Source organism: Ranitomeya variabilis, chromosome 5 (assembly GCF_051348905.1).
Source record: "Ranitomeya variabilis isolate aRanVar5 chromosome 5, aRanVar5.hap1, whole genome shotgun sequence".
NCBI lineage: Eukaryota > Metazoa > Chordata > Amphibia > Anura > Dendrobatidae > Ranitomeya > Ranitomeya variabilis.
Genome location: NC_135236.1, coordinates 383,527,782 through 383,549,781, shown reverse-complemented (window position 1 = coordinate 383,549,781; position 22,000 = coordinate 383,527,782). Strand labels below are relative to the sequence as shown.

Here is a 22,000-nt window from a genome sequence, read left to right as displayed (position 1 = left end):
AATTTATTTCAGTTGTACAATACAAAAAGTGAAACTCATATATTATATAGAGTCATTGTAAACAGAGTAATCTATTTCAAGTGTTTATTTCTGTTAATGTTGATGATTATGGCTCACAGCCAATGAAAACCAAAAAGTAATTATCCCCATGAATTAGAATAATAAACAAAAAACACCTGCAAAGGCTTCCTAAGTGTTTAAAAAGGTCCCTTAGTCTGTTTCAGTAGGCTCCACAATCATGGGGAAGACTGCTGGCTTGACAGATGGCCAGAAGGCAGTCATTGGCACACTCCGCAAGGAGGGTTAGAAACAAAAGGTCATTGCTAAAAAGCCGGCTGTTCACAGAGTGCTATATCCAAGCATATTAATAGAAAATTGAGTGGAAGGAAAAAGTGTGGTAGAAAAAGGTGCACAAGTAACAGGTATAACTGCTGCCTTGAAAGGATTGTTAGGAAAAGGCCATTCAAAAATTTGAGGTAGATTCCCAAGGAGTGGACTGCTGCTGGAGTCACTGCTTCAAGAGCCACCACACACAGTCGTATCCAGGATATGCACTACAAGTGTTGCATTCCTTGTGTCAAGCCACTCATGACTAGAGTTAAGCGAATTTCTTCGGGTCCTTGCTTATTCGGCAAGCTATAGAGCTTGCCGAATAAGTTGCATAATGAATTTAGATACATGGAGCATGGCAACTGATCAGTGCCGCAGCTGCATGTGTAACGGCTGTGTCATTGTCACAATACATGCATGGAGAGCCCAACAAACAGGCTCTCCATGCATGTGCTGTGACAGTGACAAAGCCGCAACACATGCAGCTGTGGCGCCGATCAGCCGGCGCACTCAATGTATCCGGGTTCCCTCTGCAGCTTATTCAGCAAGCTCTATAGCTTGCCGGATAAGCTGGGACCCGAAGAAATTTGCTCAACTCTACTCATGACCAATAGACAACGCCAGAAGCATCTTTGATTATACAAAAATGTCCAAAATTATTATTGTAGGCAATTCATCATCTATATATAACAAAGTTCGAACCAAATAATGGGTCGACTACAGAAGAGATCCATACTATAAAAATATATTTTTATTTAAACAATTAAAATACAGTTTTAAAATAAGCAGAGATGTCACAATAGGGAACGCATGGAGGTGACCTTCAAAGTACATAGGATGGAATTAGCATAATTTGGTGAATGTAATGTTACATTAAGATTCCAATTCTTTAGGGAGCAACAAATTATGTACATGAAACAGGTAATATATCCAGGATAAATGATGCAATTACTATGTAACAGGTAAATCAATATTAGGGTGTTGTTCCTTTATATTTATAATCAATTGGACAGTAGGTGTCTCAAAGAGTGGTATTCAAAAATAGGTACTAGGATAAATACTATCATTTGAGGCTTGTGTTTTGCACCAGTGTGAATGTATCAAGAGAATGCAGACCTAGCCCAAATATTAGTCATGCTAGATGGAGCCCGATACTATTGCATCGCGAGGGCGGTAATGTCACCATGGAGGCAGGCATGCGGCGCTGTTGTTGCCTAATGGCATCCTGTGATAATCTAAAGACTTTTGCATCAGGGGACTCATGTGCTAGATGCCTACTCTTATATGCATAGCTTTTGTCCCAGTGATGCTGTTGCTCTTCAGGAGTCTCATTTGCCCTTTGTTGTCTTTGACGTTGTGCCTTTGCTGCTTTCCTTTCATTGTCATTGGCGCACTTTTTATGAGGAGCCATGTTTGCATTGATATTTGCTTTTTAAAGAGGTTTTCCCACTAACAAAAGTTAATTTAAAAAATTGTCTGTGTCTGACCGTGTACCGAACATACCACAGCTCCTGGGCAGGGGAGGAAGCAAAAGACAATACTGACATTACAGCAGGAGATCACAGAGGATACATTTTGTTTTAAAAAAACAGTCAGTGAAATATTTTACCTCACAAAATGAATCCACTGTGATCCCCTGCTGTAATGTCAGTATTGTCTTTTACGTCCTCCCCTGCCCAGGAGATCTGGTATGTCCCGTACATGGTCAGACACACTCACCCCTGTGTCTGACCGTGTACATAACATACCACAGCTCCTGGGCAGGGGAGGAAGCAAAAGACAATACTGACATTACAGCAGGAGATCACAGAGGATACATTTTCTGAGGTAAAATATTTTTTAAAAAGAGTCAGTGAAATATTTTACCTCATAAAATGTATCCTCTGCGATCTCCTGCTGTAATGTCAGTATTACCGTTTGCTTCCTCCCCTGCCCAGGAGATGTGGTATGCTCCGTACACGGTCAGACACGATCAATTTTTAAAATGAACCTTCATTCATGGGAACACCCCTTTAATATGACCGGCTTCCTCTGCCTGTAGACACGTCGTGCATCTGCCGCTGGGATCATCCGAATGATTCACTGCACCTGCGCATAATTCACGCAGGCGCAGTAAATCAGACAGTCGCCATATTTGTGTAGACAGATAGCGGAGGTCACATTAAAACAGTGCATGCGCTCCTCCTGTACAAAGATGGTGGCAGTCAGTGAATTATTCGGCTGATCCCGGCGGCTGCGTGTTTGCGACAGTGTTCCGCTGGTGGTACCACGCAACAGGCTGCGTGAGTATGAGAGTATGAATGTGTGTGTTAGGTGTCAAGTTCCCACTGCTGCACAGGGGGAATCTCGAACCATGTCCTCTGCCGTCTCCCATTCTTCCCCAGCCGCAGAGGAGCCAGCTCAACAGAGACGTCGGTCCCAGGGTCTTGCTCAAGCTGATGCTGAGCATCCGGTTAATGCATGCTGTCCCAGGTTCAGCTATTGTAACCAGCATTAATCAGTGGCGAGCAGATGCTCCAGGGACTAAGTCCTGCTTTTTGTCAACTGAGCATGCCCGTGGGACGACCGCTCATTGGAGGTCGGGGGTCACATGCTCTTGTCTTGAAATGGTCCTGATTGGACCACGGGGAAGGTCCCGGAAGGACACAGTTGTAAAAGCTTCGCATGGCCACTCCAGAATTGTGTGTGTGTGGATGTGTGTATGCAACCTGATGAAAGCTCTTAAATGATCCCCTTCCCTAGAGTTGTTGACTGTGAGTGATTGGAGCTAACTAGTGTCAGATTGTGCCATCCAGCACAAGGCATGACAGTACTGTGTCTACAGCAGCATCTGTCAGAGTGGTACCGTGTGCAAATAGTGCGCTTTCCTGGCCCAAGCTTAGTGTGGTCAGTGGCGACCGCAAGAGTGGCACTGTACGCACTTATGGTGGTAAATCTTTAAGTTAGTTTTTCCCTGGCACTGCAGTTGCGGCGCTGAATGCTAGTGGGTCTAGAGGGACTCTAACCCTGTGTCCTTGGGGCAGAGTCCTGACCGAAACACTAGCGTTCACTCTGCGGTATTACGGCCCTGTGATGCAACAGGGTTCATCTCCTACATACTGGGTGAAGTTAACCAGTGTGTGTTTATGTTATACTGCCATATACTGTCTGTCATTACTAAGCAGCAGGTGTCATCTCTGCACCCTGGGCTGCGAACGCACCTTATATCCTCTTTAATATTATTTGGTATGTTCCGCCAGCCCTAACAGTGTGAGTATGTGTGAGTGTGTGTGAGAGTGTGTGAGTGTGTGTGGTGCGTATGGCATATAGAGTGTGTGTGTGTTGTGTGTTTGGTGCGACAGTGTTCCGCTGGTGGTACCGCACAATAATTTGGTACCAGCAGCAGTTTCCATACTGAGACACCCATCACTTGGGTGTCCCAATATGGTGGTTGGTGAACTTCCTCCGCTTGGAATTCTGGAATACAGTGACATCTGGACAGAACAGGAAATTAATTCATTAGAAGGCAATTATATAAATAGATGTTTTACCATAGAAGAGACTCGGTGGTGTGAACAATAATTAAGTGCTTAGTACCATTTCATTTTACCTGGATATGAAGAGGCTGTAAAAGCTCCGATATTGGAAGCCACCTCGGCGACCCCCACACCTCGATGTGCGTTTCACCGCCAGCTTCTTCCAGGGGCGTGAAGCCAGAAGCATGTTACCTAGGCCAAGGAGAACAAGAACTGGACTGTTGCTCAGTGGTCCAAGATGTTGTTTTCAGATGAAAGTAAATGTTGCATTTCATTTGGAAATCAAGGTCCCAGAGTCTGAAGGAAGAGTGAAGAGGAACACAATCCAAGCTGCTTGAGGTCTAGTGTGAAGTTTCCACAAACACTGATGGTTTAGGGAGCATTGTCATTTGCTGGTGTAGGTCCATTGTGTTTTATCAAGACCAAAGTCAGCACAGCCATCTAACTGTATATTTTAGAGCACTTCATGCTTCCCTCTGCCGACAAGCTTTTTAGCGATGGAAATTTCATTCTCCAGCAGGACTTTGCACCTGTCCACACTGCCAAAGTACCAATACCTGGTTTAAAAACAACACTATCACTGTGATTGTTTGGCAAGCAAACTTGCCTGACCTTAACCCAATAGAGAATCTATGGGGTATTGTCAAGATGAAGATGAGAGACACCAGAGCCAACAATGCAGATGAGCTGAAGGCTCCAATCAAAGCAACCTGGGCTTCCCTAACACCTCAGAAGTGCCACAGGCTGATCGCATCAATGCCACGCTACATTGATACAGTAATTGATGCATACGTAGCCTCGACCAAGTATTGAGTGCATTTATGAACATACCTTTCAGTAGGCCAAAATTTCGGATTTTAAAATCATTTTTCAAGCTGGTGTTAAAAAAGTATTCTAATTTACTAAGATAATGACTTTTGAGTTCTCATTGGCTGTAAGGCTAGGTTCACATTGCGTTAATGGGTTAACGCTAACGGACTGCGTTGCACGGCGAAATTGTTGCAATTAACGCCGTGCAACGGGTCCGTTAGCGCACCCATTGACAGCAATGTGATTTGTCTCTGTAGCGCATCGCTAGCGCATGCCATTTTCGGCATGTGCTAGCGATGTGCCGTTCTTTTGTGACAGACCTCGGACGCTGCTTGCAGCGTCAGAAGTGCGTCCGAGGTCCGGTCCTCGCTAGAGCAGATCGGGGATCTGTGCTAGCGGGAACGATGAACGCGAACCCTAAAGAAACATTGCTATGCGCTTAATGGATTGCCCTAACGCAATGTGAACCTAGCCTAAGGGTATGTTTCCACGGCCAGGATTGCATCAGGATTTGCTCAGATTTGATGCAGGTAAAATCTGAACCAAATCTGCACCTGAGGTCACTGGCACGTAACCTGCTTTTTTGATGCGTTTTTACATGCATTTGTTGATGCGTTTTTCATGCTTTTTTGATGTGTTTTTTTCACCCGGATTTGTGTGTGTTTTTGTAAGCTAAATAAAGATATCCAAAAAAAAAAAGAATTGTGATGTCATTTCTTGTCCAACCTCTTCATTTACATACTCCATTGAAGAATAATGTTTAGACACACATATAGATAGCTAGATAGACACATCTATAGATAGATGCTAGGTAGATATAGCTATAGATATATAGATAGCTATGATAGATCAATCTAACTATCTATCGTATCTATCTATTACACTGGTCAACGCAATTTTTCTGGCGAAAGGTTTTAAAATATATTTTAAGTCAATTTTGGCTGCTGATTACGAATATGAACTCCGTTTTTGGCTATCACATCAGGATTTCGAGATAGTTTCAATTTTTGATGACAATTATTCTTATCTAATGTTTTATGATAAAAACACATGATCTTTGATACTACATTGTATATTTTTAATCAAGGAATAACAAAGATTACAAAGTCTATGTACAGCAAATCAAATATACTTACAGAATTAAACTCCAAAATATAAAAACACATATATATGGCACGCAGATGAATGACAAATGGCAGTTATTTGAACTTTCTTTTCTTGGCTGATCTGTGATGTACAGCTTCTGGGTTGTCTCTCATCAAGCTCCAGCAATAGTCAGCCATCATATGTGAGTCCCACCGGCCTTGATACCGTTCTTCCATTGTTTTAATGTCCTGATGAAAACGCTCCCCTTGTTCCTCGCTCACATCCCCAAGGTTCTCTAGAAAAAAGTCCAAATGGCTGTGTAAATAGTGAATCTTGATACTCATTCTACATCCAAGATTTCGCAGACTCATTAGTAGCTGTTCCACAATCTCTTCATAGTTGTCTGCTTTCTTATTCCCTAGAAAATTCTGCACCACATTACAAAATGCATTCCAAGCTCTTTCTTCTGTCTCATTCATTGATGTGATAAAATTTGGGTCTCTCATAAGTGTTCTTATTTGAGGTCCATCAAATATTCCAGCCTTTTTCTTCTCTTCACTAAGACCAGGAAAAGTTGAACATATATAGTTAAAGCATTCTCCACTGTGATTGAGAGCTTTGACAAACTGCTTCATCAATCCAAGTTTTATGTGTAAGGGAGTAAAGACAATGTCCTTCCTATCCACTAGAGGATCATGGATGACATTCTTATCGCCAGATGCCAAACTCTGTCGCTGAGGCCATTCCGTTTTCACCCAATGCTCTGCGGTAGCTCTACTGTCCCAGTAGCACAGAAAACAAGGGTGTTATCATAACAAATGGGAATTATGCATGTTCAAAGAAAACAAAGATATTCTCACATTTATTGGGAGACTAAATGAAAACTAAATTTACCTTAGTGAACCGTATAAACCGGCACTTTTCATACACTACTTATATTTATCATGGAATTCTTGAAAATGGGCTATATACCTGTAGCGCAAAAATGTGATGTGATAGAGAAATTATAAGATCAGATTTGAATTCAGCACCATCAAATTAGTCTAAAACTGTTCTTAAAGTCCATGCCATAAATTTTATTTTTTTTGTAGACCAGTGTTATCTATCTATCGTATCTATTATCTATCGTATCTATCGATCCATATATCTATCTATTATCTACCGATGTATCTATCTATAAATACATCTATCTATAGATAGATATATCTGTAGATAGCTATATAGATAATAGATAGATACAATAGATAGATACTGTAGATAATAGATAGATATGATAGATAGATAGATAGATAGATAGATATGATAGATAAATAATACCAAGCCCGATGTTTAGTAATAAACATATTAAAATGATAATAAAGAGTTAGGCCGGTATCATACATGCGAGAAACTCGGACAAGTCTCGCATCTTAATACCCGGCACTGCCGCCGGCACTCGGGACCGGTGTGTGCGGCTGCATGTATTTCTATGCAGCTGAACGCTCCAGTCCCGAGTGGCGGTGGCAGTGCCGGGTATTGAGGCGAGAGACTCATGTGAGTTTCTCGCAAGTGTGACCCCGACCTTAAACGCAATATCTGTTTAATTAAAAAAAGTTTGAAATAAAAATGGCATGGGCTCCCGCGCAATTTTCTGTGCCAGAGAGGGAAAGCCAGAAACTGGGGAACTGATGTTTTTAGCCTGGGAAGGGGTTAATACCCATAGATCTTCCCAGGCTATGAATATCAGCCTGCAGCTGTATATTTAGCCTTCACTGGCTATAAAAAAAAAAGGGACCCCCCAAAAAAATGACGTGGGGTTCCCCTATAATTTATAGCCATAAAGGCTATGCAGACAGCTGCGGGCTGATATTCATAGCCTAGGAAGGGACTATGGATATTCCCCCCTCGGCTACAAATACCAGCCACCCCAAAAATGGCGCATCTCTAAGATGCTCCAATTCCAGCGCTTAGCCTCTCTCTTCCCACTGCCCTGTAGAGGTGGCATATGGGGTAATAAGGGGTTAATGTCACCTTTGTAAGGTGACATTAAGCCGGCTTAGTAATGGAGAGGCGTCACTAAGATACCTACCATTAGTAATCCTATAGTTGTGAAAGGGTTAATAAAACACACGTGCAGAATAAAGTATTTTAATGAAATAAAACACCACACAGTTTTGATATCTTTATTGTACGCTCATTACTGCGACGCCCTCGTTCTCCTGAAAAAAAATAAAAAATAATAAACCAACAGTATACTCCCTGTGTCTGACGTAGTCCATTTAATAACGAGTGTCCCACGACGAGTCCAGCTCTGCTACATCTGGATGCCTGACATCCAGACATAGCAGAGCTTATAGATGACCGCTGGAGAGAACTCTCCAGCGATCACCTACACTGCAGTGTTCTCACAATCAGCTGATCAGCTGACCGTGAGAACCAGACTAGTGACCGGTGATAATCCCCGGTCACGTGCACGGCAGTTCTTGCAGTAAGCTAAGTGGACGCGGACTTCCAGCGGTGGGACAGGTAAGCCCGCATGTACATTAGTAGACATGCGTAGTATGCTGCGTTCACTTTGTTTGTAATGACTCAATATAATATATGAGTTTCACTTTTTGAATTGAAGAGCTGAAATAAATTAACTTTTTGATGATATTTTAATTTTGTGAGAAGCACCTATACATGCAATCATGCAGCAGCAGCGCCTGTCTACTGAGTGTGATTTTTTTTTCAATACATATAATAATCAGTATGTAAAATAGGGGGCAGGTCACTGAGGGATCAGTGACCTGTCATAAGCCATCAGTATGAATACCTAAACAAAGTAACACATAAGCCCAGCCCACAAGTCCACCCCAAAGCACGAGAATCTCATGAACTGAAAACAAAGATTAAACTACAACCACTAGACGGATTTCATAAACCTGTGTCAATCTCTGACAGCAGCATTTAACACGTGCTTCAGGCAAGCAGGATGGAAATGCAATGAAGCTAAGTAGCTAACATTAAATGTTTCAGAAATAAACTCTATACATTATTAATATGGTAAATGACTATTCTAGCTGCAAACGTCTGCTTTGTAATGCAATGTCTTCATACGTGTATAGAGGCCCATTTCCATCAACCATCACTCCAGTTCTCTTATGGTATTTTGTGTTTCCTAACTGTGTAAGAAGGATAATGGATGGTTACAATACCCTTGAAAACCCTTGTGCAAGTATGTTAGCACAGCTGAAAACAGCTTGGCTGATTAAAGAACCTATAAACCTGACGTTCCTTTGAGCTCGTTGATCTGGAGCATTATATTTGTTGGTTCCATTAAACTCTCAAAATGGCCAGAAAAAAATAACTTTCATATGAAACTCGACAGTTTATTCTTATTCTTAGAAATGAAAGCAATTCCAAGCAAGAAATTGCCAAGAAACTGAAGATTTCCTACAACGGTGTGTACTACTCCCTTCAGAGGAGAGCACAACAGGCTCTAACCAGAGTAGAAAGAGAAGTGGGAGGCCCCCGCTGCACAACTGAGCAACAAGACAAGAACATTAGAGTCTGTAGTTTGAGAAATCAACGCCTCACTGGTCCTCAACTGGCAGCTTCATTAAATAGTACATGCAAAACACCAGTGTCAACGTCTACAGTGAAGAGGTGACTCCGGGATGCTGGCCTTCAGGGCAGAAGGGCAAAGAAAAAGCCATATCATATCAGTCATGTCACCAGATCTCAACCCCATTGAGCTGTTGTGGGAGCAGCTTGACCGTATAGTACGCAAAAACCACCAGCTTGTGGGAGGGGCTTCTGGAAGCATGGTGTGAAATTTCTCCAGATTACCCCAGCAAATTAACTGCTAGAATGCCACAGGTCAGCAATGCTGTAATTGCTGCAAAGGGAGCATTCTTTGACGAAAGCAAAGTTTGAAAGAGAGAAAATTATTATTTCAAATAACAATCTTTTTTTTGAACCTTGTCAATGTCTGGACTAGATTTTAAATTCACCTGGCAAGTGGCAACTCATTTGATTAATAAAAGTATGAGTGTATAATGAATATATATCTATAGTCAGTGACACACGCACATATATACAGCTCTGGCAAAAATTGAGAGACCACTACAAAATGTTCAGTTTGTCTGATTTTTCTCTTTATATGTATATTTTTGAGTAAAATGTAAATTGTTATTTTATTCTATAAACCTCTCTGACAACATGTCTCTGAATTTGTAAGCAATAAATTTTGTATTTTTGTTCTGACAAAGAAAAATGGTGAAAATAAAATAAAAACAGTGCTTTCAGACCTCAAATAATGCAAGAAAACAAGTTCATTTAGAAACAACAACACTAATGTTTTAACTCAGGAATAGTTCAGAAGTCAATATTTTGTGGAATAACCATGATTTTTAATCGCAGCTTTCAGCGGCCATTTTCCTGGAGGCCACCGCATCGCAGCAATGGAGCTGCTGGTGCCTCCGGGCTTTGATGAAATGTCGGAGGAGCCACAATGTTGCACAGAGATACGCCGACGCCGCCCCCCCAGCACAGAGAGCAACGCTGCTTTGCTGCAATGAGGTAATGGGGGATACTCTACTTACACCTTCCCAGTGAGACCCCCCTCTTTTTGTCATCGTGACCACTCCCCCCCACCCACCATTTTAAAATGCGCGCGTGTCCAGCCTCCCGTGACGTCACGGCTTGTGATTGGTCGCGTCGCCCATGTGACCGCGACGCGACCAATCACAAGCCAGAACGTAATTTTAAAATCCTGAAGGACCTGAAATTACGTCACGGCTTGCTGTGATTGGTCGCTTCGCGGCCACATGGGCGGCACGCGACCAATCACAAGCCGGGACTTCACATAAGGAAGTAAACGCGCAAATTTTAAGCAAAGAACGCTGCCGGTTCCCTCGGTGAGGTGAGTATAGCAATATTTTTTATTTTAATTCTTTCTTTTACACATTAATATGGATCCCAGGGCCTGAAGGAGAGTTTCCTCTCCTTCAGACCCTGGGAACCATCAGGGATACCGTCCGATACTTGAGTCCCATTGACTTGTATTGGTATCGGGTATCGGTATCGGATTGGATCCGATACTTTGCCGGTATCGGCCGATACTTTCCGATACCGATACTTTCAAGTATCGGACGGTATCGCTCAACACTAGTGATAGATAATGGATAACTGATGAAGAAAGGTTCAACTTGATGGACCTGTGTCTTTTTTTCAACCTATATAACTAAGCTAACTATATAACTACGGTATGTTGAATTTAAAAAAACTGATCCTTTTGTTTTCAGGGAAGGTAAGCTACCACCAGAAGTGTACTTCCCTCCTTCCAAAAAAAACATGCACAAGGAGGGCACAGTTAGGATTAGATATTGGTCGAACGTTGCATTTGGCAGATACCTATTGGAGGTGTATGAGCACCAATCTTCAAGACATATTGCAGAGTAGACTGCAGTCATTATTCATCTCCTAAGTGTTACATCCTCCACTTGTATAAAACAGAATCAATGCTACCAGGATGCTCAGCAATTGTGGCTGCCTACATAAGAATTTTCTTCAGATTGTATAGTAAAAAATATATTTTCAAGTTGTTTTAATAAAATGATAAAGCAAAGGATATTAGATACTTTGGATCTTACGGTAAGCCAATTAAATCTATGTTAATGTAAAACAGTGAAAATTGGTCATTTCTACTAGCTCACTTGTTTCACTCATGACATGAGCACAGTTCACCAGATCTCAAGACCAGGATAACACGGGATGGATAATGTCGCATAAGAATGTAAAATGGCTCAAAAAGAAACATTATAATATATTCAAACCACAAACTTAAAATGAAGTACTTAAACATTTGAAATACGTCATTTCTTTCAATGTGACCTCAAGTGAACGCTTACTACCAGACATACAATTGAAATTCAGAGAAAATAGCACAGTTTGAGAGGAACATTATAAAATCAGGTTAAGTGCATCTTTGCTTATTTCATTCCTTAAGTGCACTCTCTACATCAGCTCATTCCATGTAAATCTGACATCGTGATCAATACATTTCAAGACCTGATATACAGAAAGATGTGTATTCGGAGAGTGAAGTCACCACAGTGTTATCTAACAATGGAAAGCAGCTATCTCCATTAGTGCCGATAAATACGTCACATTGTCTGAACAGAAAAAATGGTCTTGTTTATATCTACGGTTCATTAAAATTAGATTCACTGAGAAACAAGCATTACGTCATAGTGTGCTACGGTGAATAGTAATGAGCCATTAATGTGAATGCACAATCTCATTTTGCACTGGACTTCATGGTTCTACACATTTTTGCTTTCAGGACGATGATGTAATCTGCATTGTTTTTAAATCATGTCACATAAGTTAAGCACTGAACTTTTACCAAAACTTAACTATGAATAAGGCTCTGTAAAAATAGCTTTGTTGTACACATAACTTTGTTGTACACATTTATATTGAACACACAGTATGTTCTAAAGCAGGGATCCTCAAACTACCGCCCGCGGTCCACATGCGGCCCACTGAGGACATTTTTCCGGCCCCTGGGCCGGGCTGACATTGAATTTCACTACAGTTCAATGCCAGCAGGCCCTGTAATCGCGGCTGGAATGACAAGGTGGTGAGGAAAGGCAATGCACGGCCATCCATATGCAGCAAAGACCACGTGATTGTCATCACGCCGCCTGTGCCAGAAGAAGATGGAGTCAAGCGGGCGCCTCTTCAGAGCAGCTAGGGACATAGGTGGGTTCTGGTATTTTTTTTTTTTTTAACGCCGGGTCCAGACTATGCTGCCTATTGGGGACTTTCGCACCACAGTCTGAGCCTGAGGTAAAAGCAGAGTTCCACCAGTATGGGCACTGGTGAGGCTGAAAGTATATGGACTGGCAAGGCTGCATTGATGGGCACTGATCAGACTGGACTGATGGGCAGTGCAGTCTGTATGTCTCTGTGTGGGCAATTTTATTGCTGGTATATTGTTTTTGTAGGGCTGTATATATATTGGTATTTTAATAATAGCAATTTGGAATCCCTAGGAAACCATGATATCAAGAAAGAGAACAATTGCTTCACTTGTTAGGACTAGCTGTGACAAATATGGAACCGGACATTGACCATCAGGGGCAAAACTGTACACACTGGCTGTCTGGATAGTAGTAGATAACCAGGCCACAGTTACCTGTTGACTCTGGTAGGCGTATTATTTAATCCAAATTAAATATAAAAAAAATATTATTTCATATTTTAAAAATGTTATTATTAAAAATAAAGAATAATTTTAAAAAATCATAAAAAAAATCATAAAACATCTCATTGTGCATTACACAAGCTGTAGGATAACACATTTTACCTTCAGTTTAACCAAAAGCCATATATGTCATGTCACTCGGACTCAGGATGTTCTTGCTTTAAAAAGCTTAAAAGGGGTTGGATACAGTCCTAGGAGACCTCAGAGAGTCAAACATTTATTTTCAGGGAAATTAGATTCTTTGGAGCACTTGTAGCCAAACTGCCCAAATCAAACCCAAAATAAATTTTGTTAAATTCACTCATCCCTATAACAAATTCTAAGTGGCAGAGCTCTATTAAAATACAACTTGGCCTAAAATGTCTCCACTATACACATTTCCATGGGACTTACCAGCATCTCTGTCTCTGTTACAGTAGTCAGGTGAATTTTCAAAGTATACCAGGTCATTGGTAGTTGGTTTGTTAAACCTTTTATTTGCCACTGTAAATCCTGTACCATCTTGATTCATAACAACTTGTATGGCTCCATTGTATTTTTTTCTCAATAAATCTCCAGATTTTCGAAAATCCCCCATAGTCAACCAGCATGTCCTTAAAGTACAAGACCCGCTCACTCCATGGCACTTGCACTCCTTTGTCATAAACCTCTTTACAGCCTGTGGTGGGCAAACAGATTATGATAAGACATCTCATTATTTGATTTAATTTATATGTGGAATTAATGTATGTTGTATATAATGTACATTTGTACATTTACTACAAACACTTTCACTTAAAACTTTAGAACAGCATGCATGCTTGATAATGTTATTGTTCAAGGTGACTGATCTCAGTACAAGGAATTCTACTAGTTACCGGTACTTAAAGATCTCAAGAATTATTTACTGCATCACACAAAAGCACTATAAAAGTATAAAAAATTAAATTATATTTTCTAGGTTTGCTCTTGACACCCTAAAAGGGAAGGTAAATGAATACCTTTCTTCCAACTCTGTTGTTGTGAACGTTCATGAGGGCTCTTGCATCTTTTCCTTTCTTCTCTCTTGCATCCACAAATGATCTAGCAAATCTGATACCATAGTCTATGTTGTCACTGCAGCCACCCCAGTCAAAGCTGCCTCTGCTATCCTTAGAAGATCCTTTTTTCTTTGGATCACAGGAGCAGGACTTCAGTTCGCCTTGACTGCAAGCCCTTGTGATAGCAAACACTACTCCAGCAGAAGAGATGGCATACACGAAGGCTGACTCTCGGCTGCCTAAAAACAGATAAAAAATATGTAGTCAGATCATGCAATCATATAATATTTTTTTTCATGTGCCTCTTCTTCCACAATCTGTAACTTGGTATAAAGAGGGGCAGAGGTAACAAAGGATTGAGAAACAGCAGACTTAGAATCTAGTGATCGGTTATAAAGGGTTTGTCAATGAAAATGTTCCATATTACCATACCAAATACTGCTTTAGTTTCAATATTGCTTTTGTACAGATAAGGAGGTTAAAAATGATGCTTTATCTTCATTAGAATGGCTATTCTGTGACACATATTGGTTTGCTCATTTCAGAGGTTGACTACACCACTGCTATGAGCTCCATGGAGGACATGTGTTGCATGCACGCCACTCAGAATATAAAGGCTATACAAAGGAAACATGAGTTCTTTTTGGAATCCTGGGTAAATCTTACTCAGGGCGACCATTAGTTATAATTCTTCACAGTGGAGGGGAGTGAACAGTTTATGGGCACACAGCTATGACATAGTTTTGAGCTAAAGATGATCACAGGAGTTTTATTCAAGCTTCTTTTCATCACACAGAATCATTTATCTTCATGCAATGCTTCATCAACATATATGAAAGTCTCTTTACAGATAAATTCACTTTACAGATAACTACTCTTCACACACAGTGTCTTAATCTAAGTAGAACTGTTTCTTTCTCATGCAGTGAAATGGGGGGGAGGGGTATGAGTCTGGTGCTGTAGCATTCTCACTTCTATCTTGAGGTAATAAAGATGCTCCTGGCTGTCCTGACTAATTCTTTGATTGCAGCAATCACTTCTCTGGAAGAACACACACCTTACTCTTGGATCTCCAGGACACAACAACAACTTTCCCAGTATCCCCTGGCGCTGAGCAAACCACTTTCTGTCTGCTATAACCATTTAACCCCTATAGTTGCTGAATGATTCTAAATCAACAGTGCAGTTTTTATCTGTCACACATAGCTTTATTCCTGCTTCTTTAAAACATAGAGCCCTATTATTTTTCTACAGTCACTAATGAGAAGATCTCACTGCATAGACATTTTTATAGTTTTAATGGTAGGGGTTGTCCTGTGAAAACAAGTGATCACCTATCCATTGGATAGGTTACAACCTGTTGCATGGTAGTGGTCTGACTACTTTGATCTGCACTGATGGGCAGAACAAAGAACGTTTATCTCTATTAAAATGGAGCGGAAGTGTGCGTGCAAAAATCTGTTTTTCATTCATTCCCTAAGGAGCTGCAAAGTGCTGTCTCAGCTTTTCCATTATCTCCATATAGAATAAATGGGCAGTTGTATGGCATCCAAGTTGCAGAGCTATTTTGTAATGGTGATAAAATTTTCCTGTTGGGGATAAAAATTCCACAGTCTAACAATCCGTGCGGGTCCCAGCAATGGGACACCCACCATTCATCAAGTTATCATCTAACCTGTAGATAAGTGATGACTTGTTTTCATTGGACACACTTTTCACATTCAATGGTAGATGTATAAATTTCCATGGAGTGAGCTACCACTAGTGGTGGCTGGAAGTAGCTAGGTTTACCAGGAACTGCATAGAAGGAAGGGAAGCAATATTTAGGGCTGTATGGGGAAGTTAAATGTATTTATTCTAGTTGTCTGGTGTAAATACATTGAAAAATTTAGAGTTTGGTGTTCAAATGGAGCATCATCTTTAATGAAACATCTGCTCTACTTTTTTAGCATTCAAGTCAAGTAAAGTTGGAAAGAATTCACAGTCGTACCATGTGTGACTTGAATTTAGAAAAATATTAAACCTTTCTCATTGGAAAAGTACTGGAAAAGGACCGGACATTTTTAGCCTGTGCCAGATTTATCAACATGATATAAACTCTTCAACAAATTTGTTACCCGTGGAGGAGTGGAGATTTTGGCAAAGTGCACCATTATAATCAGAACTTCTATAAAGACCTATTACAACTTTACTCTGAACATAAATATATGAAAAACGATTAAATTTTTAGGAGCTCTCAGTAAGACATAGTACCCCTTGCTATGGGGCGCTATGATTTCTGTGTACATCCCTGGTGACATGTAAAACTTTAGAAAGTAACACTATTAAACAAGAATATGTTTTTCAAGGATTTGAGTGCCTCAACGTCAAAAGTGCTTAGGAAATTGCAAAGTCACACCAGAAAACAACTGGGTGGAAAAAGAATTGAAATGATACATTTTGCAGGCACAAAATTGAAACCAGTGTATCTATCTAAACGCTGTCCAAGTATCCAATTTGACATATTATCCAAAACTGCAATACAGATTGAATAAAGGAAATATGAGAGCAAAGCACAAATATACCAAGAAAAATTATGTGTTATGTGACTAGCGGAATTTACAAAAATCCTTTCAGAGAACAAATAAAGCATTTTTAAACCCTAACAACACAATTGGATTTGGTCCATGCCCATTAAGAACAAATAAATATCAAATTTTAATATAGAAAATATTGCAAAAAATGTAAAATGTTTAGACAATAGTTACAAAGGTCAAAAAAGGCTTGTCCAAGCTTACTATATTGATGACCACACGTAGAACGAAACTGTGCTGTCCGACTGTTTTCTCTTTTAGCATATATTAATTTCCTGATCTTAAAACAGCTCATCGACAGGGCTGCCGGGTGTTGGAACCCCACCAATCTAATATTTGTCACCTATCCTATGGATTAGCTCTTTTTAGCTCCAGCAGCGACCAGATGCTAAAAGTGAATGGAGTCGAACAGCATTTCAAGTGAGAATGTGAATTACATCTCTCTTTCCAGTATTGATCACATAGTCATAGTGGTATTACTGGAGGAAATCACCTTAATGTAATAGTATATTGAAGGGATTTTTCAAGAATTAGATAAAATGGTGTCCCTGATATGACTCAAACTGTAGCCCGTTCTAGTCATGTTTTAAAATGGGCTGCAAACGGAGGCGATACAGCTCTCGAGACCGGTGTTTCAACTGACAAGAGCTGTATCACATATACAGCAGTCGGGAGCATGACTGCGATATGTGAAGAAATATGTTTCAACCCACATTGTGCTTGGAAAGGAGATCTCCAGCCTCAACTTCCTCCATCATTCTGACAGCTTCAGATCTCGGGAGCTGTATGTCATCAGCCCATAGCTCATATTAACAAATGACTAGAGTGGGATCAGTGTCGGATATATCTAGGATGCTATTTTATCTAATTCTCTGAGAGCCCCTTGAAGAAGCCCCAAGTTCCCGAGGCCCTTAACTTGTTATTATTTAAAGGTGTAGGACAGAAGTTTAAGGTATTACCTTAAATGGGAACCTGTCACATGATTCATGCTGCACAAAGAACAGGCAACATGAATCAGAGCCTGGTTACATGATTGCAGCCGGGTATGTTTTCAGAGAAAATATTGTTAGAAGATCCAGTCGTTAAAAGATCATAGGGAGAGAAAAAAAATGAGTCTAGTGTTGCCCCAAGCAGACTGCTTCCTGCACAGCTCCAGGTGATTGACAGGTTTCTCGCAATGGGAGTGACCCATCAATCACTTACAGCAGCACTGGTACAAGCCGGCCAGACTAGTTATGCCTCTGCCAATGGTCCCCAGAGATTTTAACTATACTTTCTCTGAAACTCTGGAGTGTTTCAGAGAAATACCCACCTGTCTACAATTGTGCAGCTAGGCTCTGATTCATGCTACCAGAAGCGTGCCTTATCTGAATATATACTTTTTACATTTACTTTTAGAGCCATAAAAGACCCCTCAGGGTGAATTAAAATGTTACGATTTCTGTTTCTAAATTACATGCTGTACCACAGATTTATACTGAGTCTGACCAAGCCACTAGAGTTCTTGAATACCTTAACCCCTTCATGACCTTGGGATTTTCCATTTTTCCGTGTTTGTTTTTCGCTCCCCTCCTTTTCAGAGCCATACATTTTTTATTTTTCCGTCAATTTGGCCATGTGAGGGCTTATTTTTTGCGGGACGAGTTGTACTTTTGAACGACATCATTGGTTTTACCATGTCGTGTACTAGAAAATGGAAAAAAAATTCCAAGTGCAGTGAAATTGCAAAAAAAGTGCAGTCCCACACTTGTTTTTTGTTTGGCTTTTTTGCTAGGTTCACTAAATGCTAAAACTGACCTGCCATTATGATTCTCCAGGTCAGTACGAGTTCATAGACACCTAACATTACTAGGTTATTTTTTATCTAAGTGGTGAAAAAAATTCCAAACTTTGCTAAGAGAAAAAAAAAAAGGTTCCTTTTCCGATACTTGTAGCGTCTCCATTTTTCATGATCTGGGGTCGGTTGAGGGCTTATTTTTTGCGTGCCAAGCTGGCATTTTTAATGATATCATTTTGGTGCAGATGTGGTCTTTTGATCGCCCGTTATTGCATTTTAATGCAATGTTGCGGCGACCAAAAAAACGTAATTCTGGCGTTTTGAATTTGTTTATCGTTACGCCGTTTAGCGATCAGGTTAATGCTTTTTTTTATTGATAGATCGGGTGCTTCTGAACGCGGTGATACCAAATATGTGTAGGTTTGATTAATTTTTATTGATTTATTTTGAATGGGGCGAAAGGGGGGTGATTTCAACTTTTATATTTTTTTTATTTTTTTCACATTTTTTTTTACTTTTTTTTTTTACTTTTGCCATGCTTCAATAGCGTCCATGGGAGGCTAGAAGCTGGCACAACGCGATCGGCTCTACTACATAGCAGCGATCTGCTGTTCGCTGCTATGTAGCAGAAATGCAGGTGTGCTGTGAGCGCCGACCACAGGGTGGCGCTCACAGCTGCCGGGGATCAGTAACCATAGAGGTCTCAAGGACCTCTATGGTTACTATTCAGAAGCATCGCCGACCTCCGATCATGTGACGGGGGTCGGCGATGCGCTCATTTCCGGCCGCCCAGCCGGAAGCGCCGGTTAAATGCCGCTGTCTGCGTTTGACAGGGGCATTTAACTAGTTAATAGCGGCGGGTGAATCGCGATTTCACCCGCCGCTATTGCGGGCACATGTCAGCTGTTCAAAACAGCTGACATGTCCCGGCTTTGATGCGAGCTCACCGCGGAGCCCTGCATCAAAGCAGGGGAGCTGACCTCGGACGTACTATCCCGTCCGAGGTCAGAAAGGGGTTAAGTGTTGTTTCAGATGTTGCAGAGGTTTTCCACATTGAGTCAATGCTGAAAATCAACATGTTGCAAGCAGTGCAAAGGCAGAAAGTCTGTGGTCATTTTAAAACGTAATGGGCATGATGCAGAATTAAGAATCTGGCAAGGGTCCCAAATGTGTAATTTTTTTTTTGCAATGTGTTGATAAGGTCTTGAAAATACTATTCACTTGTATTTTACCACAAGCCATTACTAATTTGTAATAAAAAATACAAATTCTGACTTTACAATTAGGACATTTTCCCACAAGTAACATGTCCTTGGTATCTGCACCAAAATATGCAATAGCAATCTGCACTATTTATTGTGTTTTTACTGCATTTTTAGTGCCTTTGTAAGGGGGAGGATGTGATTCATCAACATCACATAGCACTGTATGTCATCATCTGCTGAGTGAACCGAGTAGACAGGAACTAAAAGATGGGGGAAGCATTTCCGGAGGGAAGAACTTGAAGGGGATGCTGGGTCTGATGATAGCTGCGTTGCAGTTATCAAGTATAAAAGGCCAGAGTGAAAAGGCGGGAAAGCAGTCAGCATCAGCATGTGAGACAGAGAGGAAGAGTGAGCAGAGTAACACACTAGTATCCAACCCAGAAGCAGAGTGACCGAAAAGTGGCTTGATACCGAGGCAGGCAAGATGTCATTGGTCAAGCACTGAAACCAAGACTTTGCCGCTCAAGACCTGAGGCCCAGACTTCGTTGGTCAAGAGATCAAGCCCAGACTTCATCAGGCAAGACCCAACATCCAGACTCCATTGGTGAAGCATCGAAGGTCGGATGCTAGTCTTTGGACGAGACAGGGTGTCTGTCATGCTAATGAGGAGACCCAAATGAACTGGGCCGTTACTTCCAGTGTAGACATACAGTGCAGGGAACGAAGGCGGCCAGTACGACAAACACACGGGGTACTAAGAGACTCACATATGAGGGACTTGCGTCCTAGCGGGAAGCATCGGTGACTCCCTTTAGAGCTAAAATAGCAATCAAAGGCACTTTGAGAGGCTACAAAAACAACAACAGGCCAAGCATTGAGAGTGATGCCTGTTGTGCTAAGACAGGGAGACATCAATTTTTTGTTTAGCTGTTAAAGACAGTTAAGACAGTTCATGCAAATAGAACCTAAAATAAGATACTGCATTAAGTGTCGAAAAGTATTATATTGCTATTAGTGTCATTCCTTCTAAGATTGTGTTTACGTGTTTCCATACATCTGCATAACCATATGTTCCTATAGTCAGACTTCCTTTCTGTGGTAGAAAAAGAAACAGCTGCTTTGAAGTAGTCAACTACTTCCGCATCATCATTATCCGCATTGTGGCACCCTAGTAACCTGTTCACACTGTTTCCCTTTTTTATGCAAATGTAACCCTGTAGGGAATAACACACCAAATTCGCAACATGAGTTTTCAGGAAATAACATCAACTTTGCTTGAACTGTTAAGTGCAATAGAGTTGCTGCATAAAAAAAAGCAGTGGAATTTAAAGCAGAATCTAGGTTCCGTGGGAACATGGTCTTAGGAGTCAGATATGGCATTCCAAGCTTCCAAGGATTATATTTTGAGAGGAACCCCAGCCGAAAGTGATCATTTTCCCTGCTGTGTCACAACAGGTGTGTGTAAATGGTGCACATATTTGTATTAACTTCTCATCATAAAAGTGAAAATTCTGGTTACATTTTCTCATCAATTAGTAAAATAGTTACCAAAAGTCAAATATTTATGTACTGTAATTCTATGAAAATATTAAAAATTGGTAAAACGGACATCGCATGTTTTGTTTCACATTCCACAATCACTGATCTTTACACTCAGATCCTCCAAAGTGAAAGTGAAAATTTTCATAAAAATCAAAATGTAACTAGTATAGCTATGTAACATCACATTGTAATTATGCTACGTCTTTTACTTTGGTACCAGAAATGCAAGCTTTCAAAGTGTTCATAGGTTCATACTACAGAAAGAAATAAAAATGGCTGCATGTTACTGTGCAGAACAACACAAACGTGTACTGGATGTACCAAAGTAAAAGTATGTGGCCCCTGAGTTGTAAGGTAATATGACCGTTTACTTATGATTTGGTGTTTTGATTTATGCATTTAAGCGCATTTACCTTATATGTGTATTTTCAGTGGGCCTCTCCATCTTGTGTACCTATCTGTTTGCTTCAGTACTTATAAGTTATTCATTTTTGGGATTTATTTGATTGATTCATGTCATATATGTACCTGCTAGCAGAACATGTGAATTTGTAATACCACACCTGGCTATTTATTGTACAGTCTTTATTCCATTGTGCAGGATGGCACTGGAGTTCCCCCTACAGGGTAGACCTTGTGTCTAATTGTCTACCTTTTCATATATCATTAATAAAGCTTTAAGTTTTTAATATACGGTAATTTGGATCTCTTCCTATGACTAGTTTATCTGACTAGTCTTTGTTGTTGTAAGCATAATACCCAAGCCCATATTCCCTCATGGAATGGGCAACACTTCACATAACATTAGAACATATCAATACCACAGTAAAATAACACCAATATATAAAACTAGAAATCTTTATTACAAATAATTAAAATACATATATACACATAAACATTAAATACGG

The 22,000-nt window shown here is 40.6% G+C and overlaps 1 protein-coding gene across 1 annotated transcript in view; it reads right to left on the bottom strand.

The window, feature by feature from the left end:
- The window catches only part of WNT2 (Wnt family member 2), a 157,785-nt gene that overhangs the window by 85,262 nt on the left and 50,523 nt on the right, over positions 1-22,000 (bottom strand). The window contains exons 3-4 of the mRNA XM_077265008.1: positions 13,956-14,233; positions 13,369-13,633 (exon numbers count right to left, since the gene is read on the bottom strand). Coding sequence (XP_077121123.1) covers positions 13,369-13,633; positions 13,956-14,233 — 543 coding nt within the window. The remainder of the gene's footprint in view (positions 1-13,368; positions 13,634-13,955; positions 14,234-22,000) is intronic.